General features: G+C 41.5%; 3 protein-coding genes across 8 annotated transcripts; 2 read left to right on the top strand and 1 right to left on the bottom strand.

Moving 5' to 3' along the window:
* The first annotated feature begins 408 nt into the window (after window positions 1–408).
* Window positions 409–3957, top strand: Rab9 (RAS oncogene family member Rab9). Of its 5 annotated transcripts, none has more exons than XM_076420742.1 (4): window positions 409–1649; window positions 1760–2016; window positions 2490–2549; window positions 2816–3957. In XM_076420742.1, the coding sequence occupies exons 1-3, from the start codon at window positions 1215–1217 to the stop codon at window positions 2506–2508; spliced, it is 711 nt and encodes a 236-aa protein (XP_076276857.1). In that variant the 5' UTR covers window positions 409–1214; the 3' UTR covers window positions 2509–2549; window positions 2816–3957. The 5 variants fall into 5 exon arrangements, 3 of the variants coding, with proteins under 3 accessions (XP_076276857.1, XP_076276866.1, XP_076276850.1); XR_013008659.1 differs by having other exon boundaries at window positions 413–1649; window positions 1760–2429; XM_076420751.1 differs by lacking the exon at window positions 2490–2549.
* Ctr1a (Copper transporter 1A) lies at window positions 3774–11565 on the bottom strand. 2 transcript variants are annotated; one of them, XM_076420788.1, is made up of 5 exons: window positions 11338–11564; window positions 6039–6224; window positions 5369–5601; window positions 5219–5248; window positions 3774–4738 (listed from the first exon to the last, which is right to left on the bottom strand). In XM_076420788.1, the coding sequence occupies exons 2-5, from the start codon at window positions 6222–6224 to the stop codon at window positions 4537–4539; spliced, it is 651 nt and encodes a 216-aa protein (XP_076276903.1). In that variant the 5' UTR covers window positions 11338–11564; the 3' UTR covers window positions 3774–4536. The 2 variants fall into 2 exon arrangements, with proteins under 2 accessions (XP_076276903.1, XP_076276911.1); XM_076420796.1 differs by lacking the exon at window positions 5219–5248 and having other exon boundaries at window positions 11338–11565.
* A 423-nt stretch (window positions 11566–11988) lies between these two features.
* On the top strand, window positions 11989–17692 carry LOC143207391 (uncharacterized). The gene is made up of 3 exons (XM_076420824.1): window positions 11989–12303; window positions 12391–12450; window positions 12765–17692. Exons 1-3 carry the CDS (start codon window positions 12178–12180, stop codon window positions 12984–12986), a joined length of 408 nt encoding a protein of 135 aa, XP_076276939.1. The 5' UTR covers window positions 11989–12177; the 3' UTR covers window positions 12987–17692.
* Window positions 17693–18875: the final 1183 nt, after the last annotated feature.

The following is an 18875-nucleotide window of genomic DNA, read 5'->3' as shown; positions in this document are numbered from 1 at the left end:
GGCGACTTCGAAAAGACTTTCTCCAGTTCAAATAATTTCAAGGACCGAAGCACCACCTTCTGATCGCACGTGAAACACAATTCAAATTACTCAAAGAATAATAGACAATTTTCGGTAAACTTGCCGAAACATTTTCTGGTTATTACAAACGCTGAAAATCGCAATCAAGTAAAAGTCCAAGAAAATAAAAACTGTACATGAATTTTATTTTTTCCTTTTGTTTAATCGAACGATTATAACGGTAAATATATATTTACATTCGATTTCTGGCTTCAGAAATTAGTCTATCCAAATCTAAACATAAATGGTTAGTATTTGAAAAAATTGAAGTTACGCATAGACAAAATTCAAGGAATTTACGATTTACGTTGTATAGTGTGGTAGCGTATTCAGTACCGCGTTATTATTAGTTGGTTGTAGAACGGTAATATCGCTCGGTGTGCACGGGATTGATATTATTTATAATTTCAGGTAGCCATGTTCTGCCTTGAGCGTTCAACATTCAACATGGGCGTTCCTTTCGTCGTCTGCAAAGTGTCAAATGCTTTGCGTGGAACGAAAATGTTCAGAGACAGCATCGGATTTTAGCTGTACGAAAACATTAAAAGATCGTTTGTGATATCAGGGTTCGCTATAAATGCCTTCGACTAAACGAACGTCACATATTCATTCGGGGAAATCGGAATTTCTGCTCTGCAATGGTCGCGACTCGATATCAAGGAGCATCAATCGTCAGGTATCCGTTTCCGTGCGAATAATTCAACTAAATCGAAAGGAGTGAAAAGCACACGGTTTCGGCGACGTTTGAAATTACGGTTTCGTTCCTGCAAATCAATGGAACTTTATTTTTAAATGGCCACTCGAGCTCTGATATCAGAGAAGAAGGTTATGCTTCGTCGAGGAACGAACGCTCGCGGTGTTAAAACATTTTAAATGGTGTGATTATCGATTGTGTACAAAAGAACGCGACATTCGTAAAGTTACTGGTGTCGAATTACGCTCGAAAAATTGGAATGGCGTAAGGGAACAGTGAATCATCCTTGTCCAGTATCTGAATCAGCTGATCCTTGCATTGACAGAAAATCGAGCACGATCGGCGAACGAACGATTCGGATATCAAGAATACTGATATGAGAGAGACATTATTTTAAATATATGCGTATACATATAGTACTTTCTAAGCGTGCAGTTTAGTAAAAAACAACGAATTAAAAATGTCAGTAAACAGTTCTATCGCAACAGGCACACCAAGAGGTGGGAATCTACAGAATCGTAATTCTCAAAGATCAACACTCTTGAAAGTAGTGATTTTGGGTGACGGCGGTGTAGGCAAGTCATGTCTTATGAACAGATTCGTGTCGAATCATTTCGACGAACATAGTTTTCATACTATCGGAGTGGAGTTCTTAAACAAAGACATTGAGATCAATGGAGAGGCGTACACGCTTCAGATTTGGGACACAGCGGGACAAGAAAGATTTAAGACCCTTAGAACGCCGTTCTACAGAGGCTCTGACATTTGTTTGTTGACTTACGCGGTCGACGATAGAACAAGCTTTAAAAATTTAGCACTTTGGAGATCTGAATTTCTTTATTATGCGGACGTTCAAGAAGGATCGACGTTCCCATTTATAGTTGTTGGCAATAAAGTAAGCAGGAAATATTTATAGATATATATTATATATGTATTGTTCAACTCTGTCTAGAGTAAACACAAAGTTACAAATCATTCCATTATTCAATGAGGTGATTTTTACAGGTGGACGTTCCGGACTCTGAGAAACAAGTTTCCACAGAAGAAGCTCAAGCTTGGTGCGCTCAAAATGGCGATCCTCCGTTAGTAGAGACATCCGCGAAAGATGCGACTAATGTTGAGACGGCATTTGGAGCAGCGGTTGCTGCTTGGGCGCAACTAGAAGCTAGATTAGAGCGTCCATTAGTCGAAGACACGGTTGATCTTTCGAAACAACAATCTCCTCATCGTTCGAGTTGTTGTATGCCAGTGTCCGGTACTGAGTAGGTCACAGATATAAAAAATTTTAAATATTTTCTTTTTTTTCTATGTTTTCACAACATAACGCATGAAATCTCATTCTAAGCATTATAATTTCGTTCAGATTATCGAAACGAGCGGTAAGAAAGTAAAAAACGTTCTTCGGAACGGACATGCAACATTTGTTTCGGACTTTGAAAAGTGTACAGTATAATCACAGATTGAGTTGACTCTTGCAGATGATTACTGTATCTAGGACATATAAGGACATTATATTGCATAAGTATAAGAATTTTATTCTTTTTTCTTTGACCTGCAACAAAATTCGTCTATCTATCGAACGATGCGCGATCGCTTTAGCGGCTACCATTGGCACCATTTATTAGACAAATCGAAAAGTTTTGCGTCTTGTGGCTACCTATTGGTTTTATTAAAGGTAATGTTTAGTATTATCATGGCAGTGAGAATTCTGCGGGTAACACGCTTCTTCTTTTAGGTCTAACAAAATAATTTGAAGAGATATCTTGCCTGTCTGCAATACTTTCTTCGCAATAAGGTGAATTTCCATTCTATCAACAATTGTTTTGTCGGCCGCGTTATCGTCTATGTATCTTTGCTGTGTTTAATTATCATTATTGTTATCGTTATTATTATTATTATCATTATTATTAGCGATGTGTACTTTTTACGTTGCCAATGAACATAACATGCTGCTGGGAGAGGTTCTCTTTGTGTTTTTCTCTTCAGTTCTTTCGTCAAATACTCAAATTCAAGTTTATAAAACACGCGGGAGAGATAATGTATTGTGATTGATCTTTCCAGAATACAACTTTAAAGTGTAAGGTCAAATTGAACGTCCTACTCGTATCACGCTTTGTGCAGCTCATGAGCTACAGACAGTATTTTAAGTGTTTCGTACACCATTGGCTTGTGATAAAATAATATTAGTAATAATCATTACCATTAACTGCTTTATAAATAAGGAATAGATATAAATTGTAATTTAGCTTTGTAATCTAAATTTGCCTTATCCTTGCAGCACAAACTAAGGGCAGTGGTGTAATGTATAGTATACATATATGCATGTATGATTTCGAAATACGATAAAAGAAAAAAAAGAACATACTCTGCTGCTCTTGGAATGTTCTGCAGTTGGTGTTTAAAGATTTTCCTACGAAATTAATAATGTTATAAAAACGGACAAAGCTTTTTGTACAATCCTAAAACGAGTGTGAAACGCATTCCTAAAGCAAATGTAACTTGTCCGAAAAGATACTTGTGACTTTAGCGATGCTTTACATACCGAGAATAAAGAGTATGTAACGTCATTGTAATTGAAAAAAAATTGTTTCCAGTGACGAAGCTCGCATTAATTTTGTATGTGACGTGCATGCTGGTGCTTTTTGTATAGCTACATGTGCGACATATAAATTCCTAGCATCGTATTGAAAATATGTTGGTTCGGATGCGAACAATATATATATAAAAGTTTAATATCATATCAAGGTGAGAGTGACTCACCGACGCTATAATATATAGGATCAGTTCTGTACCAATTAAATACGTTTTATACTATCGATTGCGAACTTCATTAACGATATTACAGATATCACCTTTTTGTACAGTATACGTTGCATTTATTATAGTACATTTTATTTATTCCAAGAATTTAACGATACGATTTAATGTGTGTTTACACTTTATAAATATTATAAATTCGGAGAATCCGTTTTGCAAAGGATAAAGAAAAGAAATAAAGATATTCTGAGCTTGTTTAAGCTTGTTTAAAATTGATAAAATATATTGGTAAAAATGTCTTTGATACCTCGCTTAAATTTCTAATTACACAAACGAATTTGTATTTTATATTATATTCTACAAATAACAATAGTTTTTCCATGGTAATTTTTTTCCACAATACAGTCGTTTTTATTGTAACGAATAACGCCACACGATGTATGCAATATTCAAGAACACCGGTGCACACTTTTTTTCAAACGTCACGGTCGTTCGAACGATTAAACGCGTATAAAATATGTTACAATATAAAAAAAATATTAGAATTAAGAAATAGAAAAGTTTGGAGAAAAGTGTGCGCGTATATTTACGATACTTTTCTCGTTGAAATTTTTTACGATATTTACAAATTAAGTGTGTTTTATATTCGTCCATATCAAAGATCAATCTTCCAGTATTTTTGTATACAAATTTGTCATTTATAGATATCTTTTATTCGATGACCATTGAAACGTGCTACCTTTTTCTAACGAACAAATTGAAGGAACGCATTCTGTATGCATGAAATAACTATGCATTGTGACAGCATAAAGAATAAACTTAAACTAAAAAAAACTTCTCCTCCATGCGCGTTTCCGCGTACAATCCTGAAATTTCGAGCTATCATATACTTTCTATACATGCTTGCCGCATGTAATTCATTTCTCTCTAAAGTTCCTCGCATCTTGAGAACTTTACAATAATGTACAGATATGTACATTCTCGACGTAAGGATACAATGTTATGATTGCGTCTATTGAAAACGGCTAATGACAATGTTCTGTAACGTCTACGATAACAGACTTTTTCCATCCGAACAAGAAATAACCGATCGCCGCGCCGAACACTACGGCGAAGCCCAACCAGACATTGTAAGTCATGAAGATCAGCATGAGGAAATACGACAGGACGATTTGCACTATGTGTAAGAACGTTTGAAATGTATGCATCCATGACAACATTGTGGGCCTGCACAGATGTAGATACACGGAACAGATTAATGTCAAGTCAAATGTCGATCCATCGAAATAATGTTCATCGTTAGGCTGCGGATTTTATGCATTAGGTGCAATGTCAAACAAGAGACAGGCTAAACGAATTTGATAGCTTCGACGTGTTAATGCCAGCTTATTAAAATGATTAGAGGAACAATGAAATTCCAGTTAAACAATTTTCATTATGCTTAAAAATCCGCAATCTACTCATCACAATAGACACGTTGCATCATGCACACAACAGTAAGAAAGAAAGAAAGAGTTGCCAAAGAAAAATGAAGCAAAGATTGAAATGTGATTTCCAAAGATGAAAAGAACGCATGCAAGGATACAACGATTGATCTGTAGAATTTTGAAGAATGTGTGTTTCACGAACAAGCTGTGTGTTATTACAGAAAAAAAAAGAAAAGACAAAAATCGTTAAGAGACCGGGCAAACATGTTCATCTACTTACGGCTGTTTATGAATTACTTCTCCAACCGTACTAAAAAATAAAATCAAGTTGAAGAATGAATAGAGCAACTCTTTTGCGGGATCGAATCGAGTCAAAGAAATTCGGGGGATCAGCTAAGGATCGGCTGGAATTAGAGGATCAGAGACTTACTGGACGACACGATTATCCTCGGCAACGACGTTCTTCTCCGCCGGCATAGTGACACGTCTATACTGGAGGGCATTGTACGTCTTCCAGAATAGGTATTCCCGATAATACTTGAGACCCTCGTAGAGCGCAGCCATGATCATAATACCGATCATGGACCCTACGAGGCCGCCGACCGACGAGATCTTCCACGATTCGAACAACACGTTCTCGCAGTATCCACCATGGAATGTCATCTGCAATTGCAACCACCATGTAAATTGAAAATTATTTTTTTTCAGTCATTGTTAAATAAAATGAAAACATCTTTTTAGAACTTAATCAACAGTGGATACTTTTCTTGACATTTTTATAGTTACACTTAAAGGAGGTACACCACCATCGCAAGTTTCAAATTATTGGTAAAAACAGAAATTTTTTGTCGACAATTGTTACACAAAATGAGAATATCTTTTTAAGGGATATTTAGCAACACCTTACTTTCACTTTCATTTCAAAATAACGACGTTATACAATATCGTCTATCATCAAAAGTTATCTTTCTTCCTTAACAGACTAATTAACTCTATGACGTGTTTCGGTGAAACAGAGTGAATGGTTTGACCAGGATCATTTTTGTGTCATTCTACTCGATCGTTGAAACCGTACACTCCGATTTACCAGGTATACGTACCGACATACCGTGCATCCCCATGCTGGCACATGCTTCCTTGCTGGCACTGTGATTCATGGAGTCCTGTGCCATGGCTCCATGGTTATGCATGCTCTTGTGGTCCATGCTACCATGAGACATGTGCGCATCGTGAGAAGCATACATCTCTGATGCGTTCATCATGTGCGACATATGATCGTGGGACATCTAAACAGAAAGAATCGACATCAGGATGTGATGGAATAGATGAATCGTCATTCGAGCGGTCGTCTTTCACAACTAATTGTTTACTTACCAGTTACATAAAATTTCTTTAAAACAAGCTATCTTCAGTTAGATAATGGCCAAGGCTCTTTTTCAGATTATCAATCCTTTCCACAAGTTACTTCGAGTGTACTCGTGGAAAGACGAAAATTTCATTTGAATTCAGAGAACAGGGAACATTAATAAACAAGAATGTTTTTGTTCCTTTTTTATAATGATAATCCTATTTTATAATCCTCTTTTCTCTAAAACAACAAAGTGTTGCGTGCGAGCTAATCGAATTTCAAATTCTCTGAGAAATATTAAGTTCGAACGAGAACATTTTGGAAGCGTTAAATTCTTACAAGCTCGAAGGTATATTACGATGTTAATTTATGTAACGTTGTACAATTACTTAATCTGCTGGTTGCACTTTCGGCAAGTGTTTTTTTACTTATTCGCCCATAAACGAATAAAAGGATCCAGTATCTTACGACAACAAGTTGAATACAACCGCTCGATAATACCTCGTAAGAGTGATAATTCGCGAACGGTTAAAATATTCGAAGCCAGAAAAATTTTTTGTGTTTGGACGTACGTATTTTCCGGGTTTTTAGATAATTACCGCAACTATCTATTCTTTTTCTAGCGTTGATTAGGATAATACGCGGTTCGCTCGGAGGTCGAGGCAGTATACAAAACAGTTGTCGAGGACAGGGTCTGGATAGTTTACTGCCTCGCAAACGCCTGCGGAATCATTATTGCCACAGCAATCAGCGCGGGGAGAAGAGATGAAATTGTGATCCCGATATGACAAAAACTGGCGTGTCGAACCAGTCACGGGCGAACGAGTCTTTTTAATACTTTAAATAACGGAACGCCATTTATAGGCGTCTGAGTGCTACATTGGAGGGACACTCCGAAATCCTTTTTTTGCCGGCACCTACTTCTCAGATCGGAACAAACACGAACAAATAAATCACGTGGAAGAAGTAAATGTCCGAATTTTCACTATGATACAGTTTAAATCATAGACTTTCAAAAAGCGTAGTAAAACTCGTAGTAAAACTAGATTTACGGAGCGTTAAAATTGATTGTTTACATTGCTTTACAAAAATAACAAGAATATGTTTATTTAGATTTTCAGCGATTTTTATCGTTGGTTCCAAACAAATTTTCAACCTTTTTGGGAAGTACAACATTTTTGGGACACCCTGCACAATGACTTAGACCCCTATCGATGTTTCCATTCAATTGTGTACTAAAAAATTTAGATACCGTCAAGATAACGAGTCCCGCAGTTCCGTGATATACAGTTTTCTTGTTCCTGGTACCGACAACGGAACGGCGCGTGCGAACACCTGTTGCGCGAATCCTCGATTCGTGCGAATCGCACAATATTGATCACGTGCGCGCGATGCAATCGAAAACCAGCATTCCGCAGGTATTTGCGTGTAATTGAATGATCGCAATCTCGGCTGGAAGTTTGCATTCGAGCGGATCTCCTAGCGTCATCGCGAAAACGAGCCTCTCGCGATCGGATGCGTAGATGCTAGATGTGTGAACCCTAATCCCGAAAATTGTTGAGAATCCCGACACATTTGAAAACCTGAATATCGACCCGATGGTACCCGACATTTTCGGATTCGCGCACACCTCTTATTCACGCTCCACGATATCGAAGGTAAAACCCCGTGGATCGGCTAGGATCCTATTCGTACTTTCCGATTCTTAATTAGCAGAGTGGTTTTCACGAAGCGATTCGTTCCCCTTCGGCAGTCTGCCAGGCTAGCCGTGAACAAGTTTGGATCAGAAGTACTAGAAGAAACGAGTTCATGATTGTTACTGTTGCTCGAGCTGGCCGGCACGGAACAAAGAGATGGTGCGAAAGAGAGCGGGCGGGAGGAGCTGGGGAAAAAACGACAGACACGAGTCAGCGTACTTTCGAAAGCAGATTTCTTCGGGGATAGATTCAGTGGTCCGACGTGACGCGGCTAACATTCCTTTCCATCGTCGGTACAACACTGACTATGCACCGTTTCTACTCCTGCGCAACTAGGATCGCTTCTTCAACGAACTAGACATCCCACATTGAAATCGCAATTTGCCACGCGCTGCTGCAGATTTCGTTGAAACTCGGGATTCGTTGAGAATTCATTCAAGAACAGAATCCAGGAGTATCAAAACGAATTTCCACTTATTAACGATCCCATGGGCGCGCTTATGGCAGCTTGTCTAGCGAGAAGGAATTTGAGCGATCACTTCCACTTCGCAAAGGGGTTCGGAAGTGATCTCACGCGTAAACACACGTAAAGTCCAAGTGAAAGTTTCAACGCTACTATAAGACAACCAACTCCGAAACATCATCGTGCTGGCATAAAAATGATTGGAGTCGCCGGTGATGAGCAGCACAGACATTTTACTCTAATTATTAGACTGCGGAATGTAAAACATTTTAAATGAATTTTTATTTTGTACAAAAATCCGCAGCCCACTGATTACTTTGGCCGGATCGAGCCTCCTTTTAAACGATTGTCAAGGTTCGAGAAAATCGTACGAGGCAGATAGAAGCTTTTATTGTCGACATTTCCGCTTATCTTTGGTCCGATAATTTTCGAAAAGAATACTTTCAGGTGCTCGCGTACCTCGAGAACGGGCGTATTTAAAAACATCAATGTAATTAAGCGAGCAACTACGAATACGGAGGATCAAAGTGTGAAACGCGACGCTCCGATAGAATTCTACTCGCGTGCGAGGAAATTGTAACGCGATATGTTTCGCGTTTAAAAACGACAGTCTGCGAAACCGAGTGACGAACCTTCGTCCGGGATAACGTAAAGGAAAGGATAACAAATATTTGCTCTACATATTCCGTTCGTTCTAGCGCGGAGTTTCTGAATAGTTCCTTATCGCAGATTGTTCGCGGGAAAAATTGCGGTTATTTGCTCGCGGAGCCGATAAAAATTCACGATGAACAATATTTGCGAAGCTGCGGAACACCGTGTAGAACGTGCCGATTTCCAATGCTTCCGTGGATTAAATCTCTCGGTAGAATACACTGAACTTAGGTCCCCGACTTTGTCATCGAATTTTATTATTTTATTCAACGATCCGATAGCGGCGACTGCGACAGAAGATATTCTTATCTAGTATATACTCAGATCGAATTTCTTGTTAGAATACGCCGAAATTAGATCCTCGACTGCGTTCTGGAATTTCATTGTTTTATTCAACGATCTCTTTTTTGGTCGTTGCGAAAGATATATTTAGCTAAAAGCAACGTATCGTTGCCCGTGTATTTGGAAAACGCGTTTAGTATGTATCGGTTAATTGTACCTCGTTGTTCAACATCCTTGAGTATGCTGTATAAACGCCATTGTCCGTTCGAACGGCAATGAGAAAAAAAAACGCGGAAATAGCATCGACATCGATCGAATTCTGAAAATCGGATACCACGAGTAATGAAACAAATGAACACGGAAGAACAGTGGAATCTTTTAGATAAAGGGTGACGCGTTGTTATTATTCCCGGTTAATAATTTCGCCGCGGTAAGGGTTAACCGCACGCGATTGGAGTTCATGATATGGCCGGGGGACATCGTTCGAAGACAGGAAATCTGTCCTGAATGTTAACATACGGTGCTTCTAAATTCGATTCTAGCCTGCTACACTCAAACCATTAAAGATCGTTTATTTTCATCCGTATTCATTATTGTTTATCATAGGCGAGATTAGGTCGATCGTAATCATTGTTTCAGCAAACGTCGTGTAAGTCAGCATTTGCCGATTCTCGTCAATAATCGTCCACAATTAAAATAATGAGGAGTTTAGTAAAAGTTCTGAAAAACGCGATATTACAATTATTCTATTGAGACTAAAACCAAACAAATGTTGTCTTACACGGCTTTCGCATTAAGCGGCTCATTTAAATGTCTCAGTAATCGAGTTCTTTCCGGTAATTGATCGCTACGTTGATCGATGTTCTGATAGTCGATCGCTCGGCTAATCGGCGGACTGATAATCGATTCTTCTGCCGATTGTTGTTCCGATAATCGAGATTCGAGTGTTTCGAGCGGGGCGAAACCGTTCGGAGTATTTTGACTAAACCGGCAGATTAAAGGAAAAACGTCCTGCCGAGTCCTCCATCAATTTCAGCGGAATTCTTATATTGGAATACCAAGATTCCATTCAGGGGAATACGTATTACGGTTCACCCCGGAAGAGGATGTCTCGATTATCGATTAATTCTCGCGAGAGTATGTTCACCGGTTAAAATGATGACAATGGAGATTCCCAGCGACACGTTGAACACTTTAATCAAGAAATTATTATATTGCTCCGAGCATCCTATGGGTAGTAAACGAGCAGTAAGGTAATGGAAAATTGAGCGGTCCAGTGAGAGCGGGGATATTGGTTCCAATTGAATCGATGACATTTAATTGCTGGTAATTAACACAGTCCATCGACGTCTCGAGATTTCCTGCAGATTTCTGTGGGCATCAATCGAGTGGGAAACGCGCAATCGTGCTATGTCGTTGCAAAAGAAAATGTTTACAGTTCGTTCAACAATTTTTCATCGAGGAGCACGTTCGCGGATTCTCGCGGTCGACCGTAGTGTTTCGCGATACATTCACTTTTAATCGGTTCGAAGAATCGCGTTGCGCGTAACATATGTCGTTTATACATATATGTACTTTCTGAAACAGGGGAGTTGACATTTATCTGTCTGGAGGAACGGAGGCGTCCGTACTATCCAATTGATCGTAATGATGAATGAAATTGAAACAGTGTCGTATTATAATAATCGATGGGGAACGACGTGAATTAGATATCGCGTTGTTTGCAAGCGAAATCTCTGTTACATAGAGCTCTGACGTTCTAGTAATGCGAACGCAGCTGTCAATCTAGGTCGCTCGGTTTGACTTTGGGTTTAATTCGTAGAAACGGGAACGGAGCAGGCGAATACGCGGCAATGAAAACGACTGAATGAAATGTTTAAATAGAATCCCGTTGATCTAAGATCATCCCGTAACGAATCATCATTCGAACATAATTCACCATACACGTATCCACTCACCTTTGATGAAGAATCGAGGTTATGTCACGCGTTCGATAGGATACGTCGCGAGTCCGATTCAGGTGCGATTACGGTCAATTCAAACGAACACTTTCGCAGAGATTTCTCCGCGTCTACGGTCCAAGCAACCTCTCAGAGATCCATTAATAAACTGCACGCGACTTTCTCGGTTTCCTCCATCGCCCCGTGGATATGTGAAATAACGAAGACTCGGCCTAATGGTTTGCCGCGAGCAAACACGTGACACTAGAGTGGTGGTATGGTGAATTCCACGGTGGTCCGACAGGTGGTGCTGTGAGTTCCGATCAGCGTAATCTACGCTCGATTATTTTTTGGAGTTGAAAGTAATATAACAGTATTTTTTTAGACTCTTCTAATGTTTGTGCTGTTTTAAATTACACCCACTCATTTTTGTTATAAATGCATCAAATCCGCTGTCTATTAATGTTTCTGTTAATTAATAGAATACGGATGTTATGCATTTATGGTAGAAATAGGTAGGTGCAATTTGAAATTAGTTGGCTCCGCGTTTTGCACTTGATATACAATATTGTAGTACAACTTTCACTTTGATCATTTCGACTTCAACTTCAACTTTCAGTTTCGATCACCTCGATCGAAGCAATTAGAAAAATGACATCAATCCAGCTAGAAATGACAGGTAAAACAGGATTGGAATTGCATAACTGCGATTGACTTGGTTTGAATCAAACTTGCTACGCGCCACTGTGCTCGCGCCTGCGTGGATCGTTTGTGTACTTTTCGTAATCTGGCAAGTGGTACTTACATCGGTCTCTCCCCGAATTTTGTGAAATATTGTGTTTAATAATCGATTTGAGGATGTCAATTATGCCGTTGTGGCCAAATCTGCAGCCGAGGGCCACGGATCCTTTGTGGTTCAACGCCGACAGACCTTGTGACGACGAAAGCGAGGTGGCTGCACTGGAAGCGGAGCATCAGACATGGGTAACTGTCAAAATTCTCCTTTGACACGTTTCAATTACAGAAATCCAATAATCAAATTTCTACAAATGAATATTCCGTTAATTTCAGAAAGAGCACATTCGAATACAAGGCTACGATCACATTCCGATTGGCAAGACAGTGAGCGACGTAAGTTAACCTTACTTTTGTTCTCGTACTTTCCGTATACAATTGTTCACTTTACGATACATACTCGACTATCGATTTGTCATGTGTAATTTTACTAGAAAACTATCGTGGAAATAATGTCTATATAAATAGAAATTGTTATCATTTGTGGTGATTTTACTTTTGTGTCATTGTTTTACCGACTGTTGGATCGGCGAATATCTGCGAAGATCGAGAGAAAAGTTTCGTTACGGGAGTTATGAGATACAGAACATGTACGGTCCCGTGTTGGTCGAAGAATCAAAAGTTATGTTAATAAATACGGTTATCGACAGATGAGGGGATCGCTGGAAGAGGAGGAAGAAGAAGAGGAGGAGGAGGGAGAGGGCGAAGAAGAGGAGGAATCGGATACACATGAAGAGGAGGAAGAGGAATTGGATGAAATTGATATGGAAGTGAGCTACTCGCATCAGCAACAGAGATCCAGCCCAATGGACACTGTGTCCGATCCAGTATCCATCAGAATGGTCACCAATCACACCGGCCGTTACTCTTAATCCATATTTACGGGCCATTCTCATTTACGGCCACCCTAGAAATTTTACTCGATGCTATTCAAGTGTTATACGATACACGTAAAGGTTCGTTAAGAGTTACCAGTAAAATCGACGTTTAATAGAATTTATTTATATGTCGATAACAGCCAATATAAAGGATACGTGTTGGACTTTCTGCACACAAACGTTTCACGAGTGTCGAACGTCTGACCAAAGATACGATAAATTCAGCTGGCCAGGCAATACTGTTGCGAGTTAGAGCCAGCTTAGCGTCATTATTATGAGTAGTCAGCGTTTTCGAATCGCCGCGCGTACGGTCAAGGACCCCGTCGCGGTAGCGCGAATCAAACGAACAAGCGGAGCAGTGCAAATTCTGTGGTCGTCGTAGAAATTGTTGAGAAACCGGAGAAGCAGACTGTGGAAGAAGCGACTCCAGACTTGTCTAGAAAATTGCGTTTTTGGCAACTCGTCGCTAATTTTAAGAGGCCATAGGAAGCACTTTCTAGCGAAATCTAGCTTACACAGAACATTGATGCTCGTACACGACACGACTCGTGGAACGACCTGCTATATTATTGCAATAAAAGATCTGACCAAATCAGTCTTGTCATTTCTGTATCTGTAAGTTATCTGAGTCATATGTGGGAGATTTTAAGCTGGGTTTACATATTAATCCAGTTGCTGGACCCAGGACACAATCCATTTGACTGGATTGTGTCCCGGAACGACGACACAGTACTGGTATAAAAACACCGTTTACATGATTCCAGTTACGATCTATTACTGGACTGGATCACTGGAGTGGAATGCTGCTGGACCAATGTAAACCCAGCTTCACGCGATTGATTGGACACCTGATTGCAAAAACCTCGGATCTTTCCTGAAACCCGGTCCCGTTTTCGCGCAAAGAGCGAGTACCTACTGTACCGTGGTTGTAAAGTTATTCCGTGTGGAAGTGTGACCGAATATGAGTCCGAGTCAGCGTGGCTGCTAGCTCAGGGAGCATTGCGCCTTGCGCGATGGGACACCCGAGAGGCTCGCGTTAATCGGGCTGCCAGTTCGCGAAGCTCACGAAAAATTCTTTCCAAGACGATATTTAGCTGTGGCCGACACACAATAACCGCGGCGTCGATATCGGGCTATAAAATTTCCTTCAAAGTACGCGATCCGTTGCTCGTCGAAAGCGATCGAAGACAAGGGCTCGGCTCGCTGCTCCCCTCTACCCGCGGCTCGCTTGCTCGCTCCTCCTTCTCCTCCCTTGGCTGTCCCTTTCCCTCGGTATGGCAGTGTCTCGATCTTTCTCTTTGGAGAACGGGGCAAGTCGGTACCCCGCCTCGCTCGTAAAGGGCCGTGGAACCGCATCATGCTCGACCGGGACACTCTCTGTACACTCCGTATACCTACCTATACTAGGTGTAAGTACACGCGAGAATGTATTATATACCTATATACAGCGCCGGCTCTCTCGGCGTGTAACTGAAGTAAAGCCAGGTTGGTGCCCCCGCTAGGGTGAACGAACGGGTACGCTCAGGCAAAAGCGAACCCGTGTGCCTCCTCCACCTCCTCTTTCTCTTTCTCTTTCTCTTTCTCCGCCACCTCTTCCTCCTCTAGCGACGACCTCCGTCTCCTCCTCGACTAAAAGATCTTCGCCACCGATGTGTCACAGTAGAATTGCAAATTGTTAACTCTTCTCGCGGTTTTTTTTTCATTCTCTCTCTCTCTCCCTTTCTCTCGTGTTCTTCTCTCTTTTCCTCGAACGAACACCGGGTCCGACCTCCGTCGAATTTTCACCTGTTCACTGTCGTCTCTCGTCGTTTGAACGCGATCGTTCGATTCGCTTCTTCTTTCCTCATTTGCTAGTAGAATCACAACGTCCGTCTGATTTCGTTTTAATTGTGTTTATACCGGCGCAAGTTTAACCCTGCTGCGCTCTTCCCTTTGATCTTCTATACGGGTTCAATGACTTCGTACCTCGTACTTCGAAATGTATATTTCTATGTCTCGAGTGTAAACTAGCCCTTACACTTATACATTATTTTCTTAATTTCCTAACCCTTTTATAATTACTAACTATTTTTACGCTTTGGAATGATCGACCTCTTTCTGTCTGTGTTGCGAGATGCACTCTTCTAACCCTTAGACTCTAAACGTTTTCACAATACCCTCAAACTGTGGGACTTTCATGTCTGATGCAGTTTTAAATTGGAAAAATGCATACAGTACCTTTGAGCACACTAAATTGAGATTCTCACAATGATTTCGACAAATAATCTGTTGAAATGTTTTATATTGTCAATAGCATGAAGCAATACACGTGAGTTTTACAAGCTGTTCGATATCGCCCGGACACGAATGACCTCGTTTCACAGAAATATTATCCTAGGTTCTTTCATGCAATTATTTCCGAGAAATTAATTGTAATAGTATGTTTCGTTATTTGTCTACGAGCCGGTTCGGAGAATTTGAGAAAGAAATTCGAAGTAGATTATATAAAATTCTTTCGTGTAATCGGTTTATCGAAGACGGTCTCGTATTTTAATCTCTCTGTTTTAACAACGCGTAAAATTCATAGCTGACCCGAAGACCGAAGCAAGGCTAATTGTGCTTATGCGAATATCTGTGGAGCAAGCATGATTGAATTTCCTCGGGAGGGCGACTCGAGTAACGCTTAGAAAGTAGACGTTTTTTCTCTTTAAGAAATCTGGCTCTCATCGAAATCCGCTGAAGCATTTCGTCGCGTGCAGTGCGGATGGCTCGTTAAATTAAAAAATCGAACAATTTCGAACACGATGATTAAAGATAGTGTAAATCGGTTGTTTAAAAATTCTATTTGAAAAATGTACGGTCCGGTGACAGTGATCAGGAAAATAGCGCACATGTGCACGACGCGAATGGATTAATCGAACGCAAAAAAAAAAGGAATTTGAGCTCGTTCCCGCGAGATTCTGTATCCGAGCAATCCGCGGTTCGTTCGCAAATGGTCCGAGAGCAGGTTGAAAGCGGGTAGCGAAAGATTCGCAATTTTATTCTAGCAATTGAATCGCTTCAAGGTTAATTTAACTCGCGTACACCGAGCGGCCGAAGCCGAGCGTTTATATCTCGAGTGCTTAGCGTGTTGCGCGCATAAATCTCGGGATTTATGAATCGCGTAGTTTCGTGGATGGTAATGCCCCACCGGATTTATGAATTAATACCGGTCATATTAGATGCATAAATCTTAAGCGTTCAGGTGGATGGAATCGTCTATTGGGATTATCCTACCACCGTCGCGATCGTACAAACAGCGGCTCCGCCGTATCGCGGGGGCCATCGATCTTGATCTTTTTCGATCCACCGGAGAAAAGTCACCCGGGGAAACTGGCCGGTTCGCGAAATCTAAAGTCCGTCTGCGACGGCAGATCCACGTCCTGTCCGAATTCACGATTAACGATCGCGATTAACGATTGTGCGGTGCTCGCGCGAGAATTCGACGTTACGGACTTGCTCTCCCGGCAATAGTCATTACTCAACGGTGTAGGAAGAAAGTCCCGGCCAAGTAGATTCCGTCTTTGATCAGACCGTAAAAGGGAAAGCTGCCAGCGAGACACCGTGGCCAGACATCGCGTTGCGTGGTTCCGTTCGAACATGCAGGAACAATGGTAAAATTCAATCACAGCCCGACCGACGCCAAAACTTCACGGACGCGACCTACCGTGGCTGCTGCAAGTATATTTCAACGGTTTCCCGATTTCTTATCTTAGCGATTTACAGTAGAACCTCGCTCGTTGCAACCTCGTTCTTTCTTTTTTGTAGGAAATCCTCGTTAGTCGCATACTATTCTCACCACGAGTTGTTAGTAGTTCTGGAGCTGTGGGTGGTAGGCATTTTCGAAAACGAAAACGGTTCAAAGGAAGCATGTCTATTTGGCTTCCACTGCAATCGGCGCAAACACTGTTATCCCGCAGTTTCGAAATTGCTTACTTCGTCATGGTTCTTCGAATGAGAAACAGCAAAAGATAAACAGTGGTCTTGTATATATATATTTTTGTCAACCGCTGTATATTATTGATGGGATAAGTATTCTACAGAAGTGGCACACATTCTTGTAAAGAAATGCGAGCGGACTGTTGCACAATATTATAATATTTTCACGGCGTTCGGATTCCGCGTTGCACGACGGTGGATAAGTAGATTTCAGAAATGTTGAAAGTCATAAACAGTGCGCTCGAGTGCCCGACATCCAATAAATATCGGAGAATTTCAGAACTATTTGTTAATTCTATTGTTCGCGAACAAATTGAATTTTCAAATAACACTGACTTTTCTCCGACCGTTTAGAAACAATCGGCCGGTGTGCGTCGCGAGTTTAGCTCTGGTCAAGGCAAACGATTCCGGCTTGATAAAGATCATTGCAACGCGGATCTAATCTCGAAGTCTCGAGCCGGGCTTTATCTGTCGATAGCAGGGGGCCTTCGAAATCTAGCCTGGTCTGTTATCGGGGTTTAATTGCCAGTCCAAACACAGGCGTGTCGCTCGCCCGCCGGAGAACAGAGCGGAGCGGAGAGCAACAACTCGCTCGCGCGAGCAATTTCGACACGCGCGATCTACTTCGCGTCCTCGCTAATGTCGACTTGACCCACTGGCCCACATGTAGGTTGTTTAAAACGTCCATTCAACCTTGAAGCGATATCAGAGCCGTGTCCGTTCGTCCGCCCTTTCCCGCGATTTCTCTCCTCTAACGCCGACCGTCTTTGTCGTCGCGATCGGCGATTCCACGATTCGCGAGCGTGCAGAACTCCTCGCGGGAAGCGATAAAACGTAGCGAACCGTGAACAACTCGCGAACGGTTAACGCTCAATTAGTGATTTACCGGCGGCGACTCGCAGGTTGATCCGCGCGCGATTGCCTTTGCGGCGATGCGATGGCAACGGCGATGGCAGTGGCAGTCCTGCACGGCGGCGGCAACGTCCACCGATTTCACCCACGTGGAACGTGGAACCGCGAGACGCCCCGGGGAGCAACACCTCCGAGAAGCCTAATGCCGGCTTAAGCACGCTAACCTGCCTCAAAAAGACGCTGCACCGACGTAACAGATAATAAATCCTGTGTTTCACCGTGCCCAGAGATAGCGGCCTGCGAGAAAATGAGAGTGCCCGCAACGAAGATGGACGAGAGAGTCCTCTTTCTTCGGTGATCACCAGTCTCTCTTTTCGACTCCCTCTCTCCCTCTCCTTTCTCACGGGAAACACAGGAGATGCAGGCATTTTTCGTGGGTGATCCTCATTTGCCAACTTTCGATTTCGAAAGTGTAGCGCAACGAATTCGAAAATCATTAGCCAGAGCTTTTTCACAAATTTTTGAACCTACTTCTTCAAGATCAACGTCGGCCCGCTTATCGAAACTGATATAAATAGCTTGGTCTGCGAATTTGATGCATTTGTGATAAAAATGGGTAGATCAAGCACAAAGCAGAGATAATATTTAAAGCATTGCAAGATATTATTGCATTATCTTTAACCCATTAAAATTGGTACGGAGACGGATACGCGCTCCTGTATCTTGAAATGAATTTAGACAAATTGATGTAATCTTATTATGGCTTGATTACACCGCCGCATTCTTGCCATGGACGCATAAAATCAGCAGCGCAGCCGTCATCGAAAAACCGGACGTGCCAGTGCGTTTCGGTGCACAGTGGACTGCCAGTAATTAGCTGCAAGCGAAACAGCCGGGCGCAGTATACAGATTGATGACTTGGATCGTATTGACATTGTAAATGACGTGGCGTAGAACATCATTTATTATCGCACGTCGCGCGATAACGAGTTGCCCGATTGAATGTAATTGCAGCAGAGGGAGAAGACAGTACAAAGTCGAGTATACATATAACGCGCGATGTTCCCCGATAAT

Source organism: Lasioglossum baleicum, chromosome 1 (assembly GCF_051020765.1).
Source record: "Lasioglossum baleicum chromosome 1, iyLasBale1, whole genome shotgun sequence".
Taxonomy (NCBI): domain Eukaryota; kingdom Metazoa; phylum Arthropoda; class Insecta; order Hymenoptera; family Halictidae; genus Lasioglossum; species Lasioglossum baleicum.
Note: the sequence above shows the minus strand (reverse complement) of the source record. Positions and strands in the feature narration are given on the sequence as shown.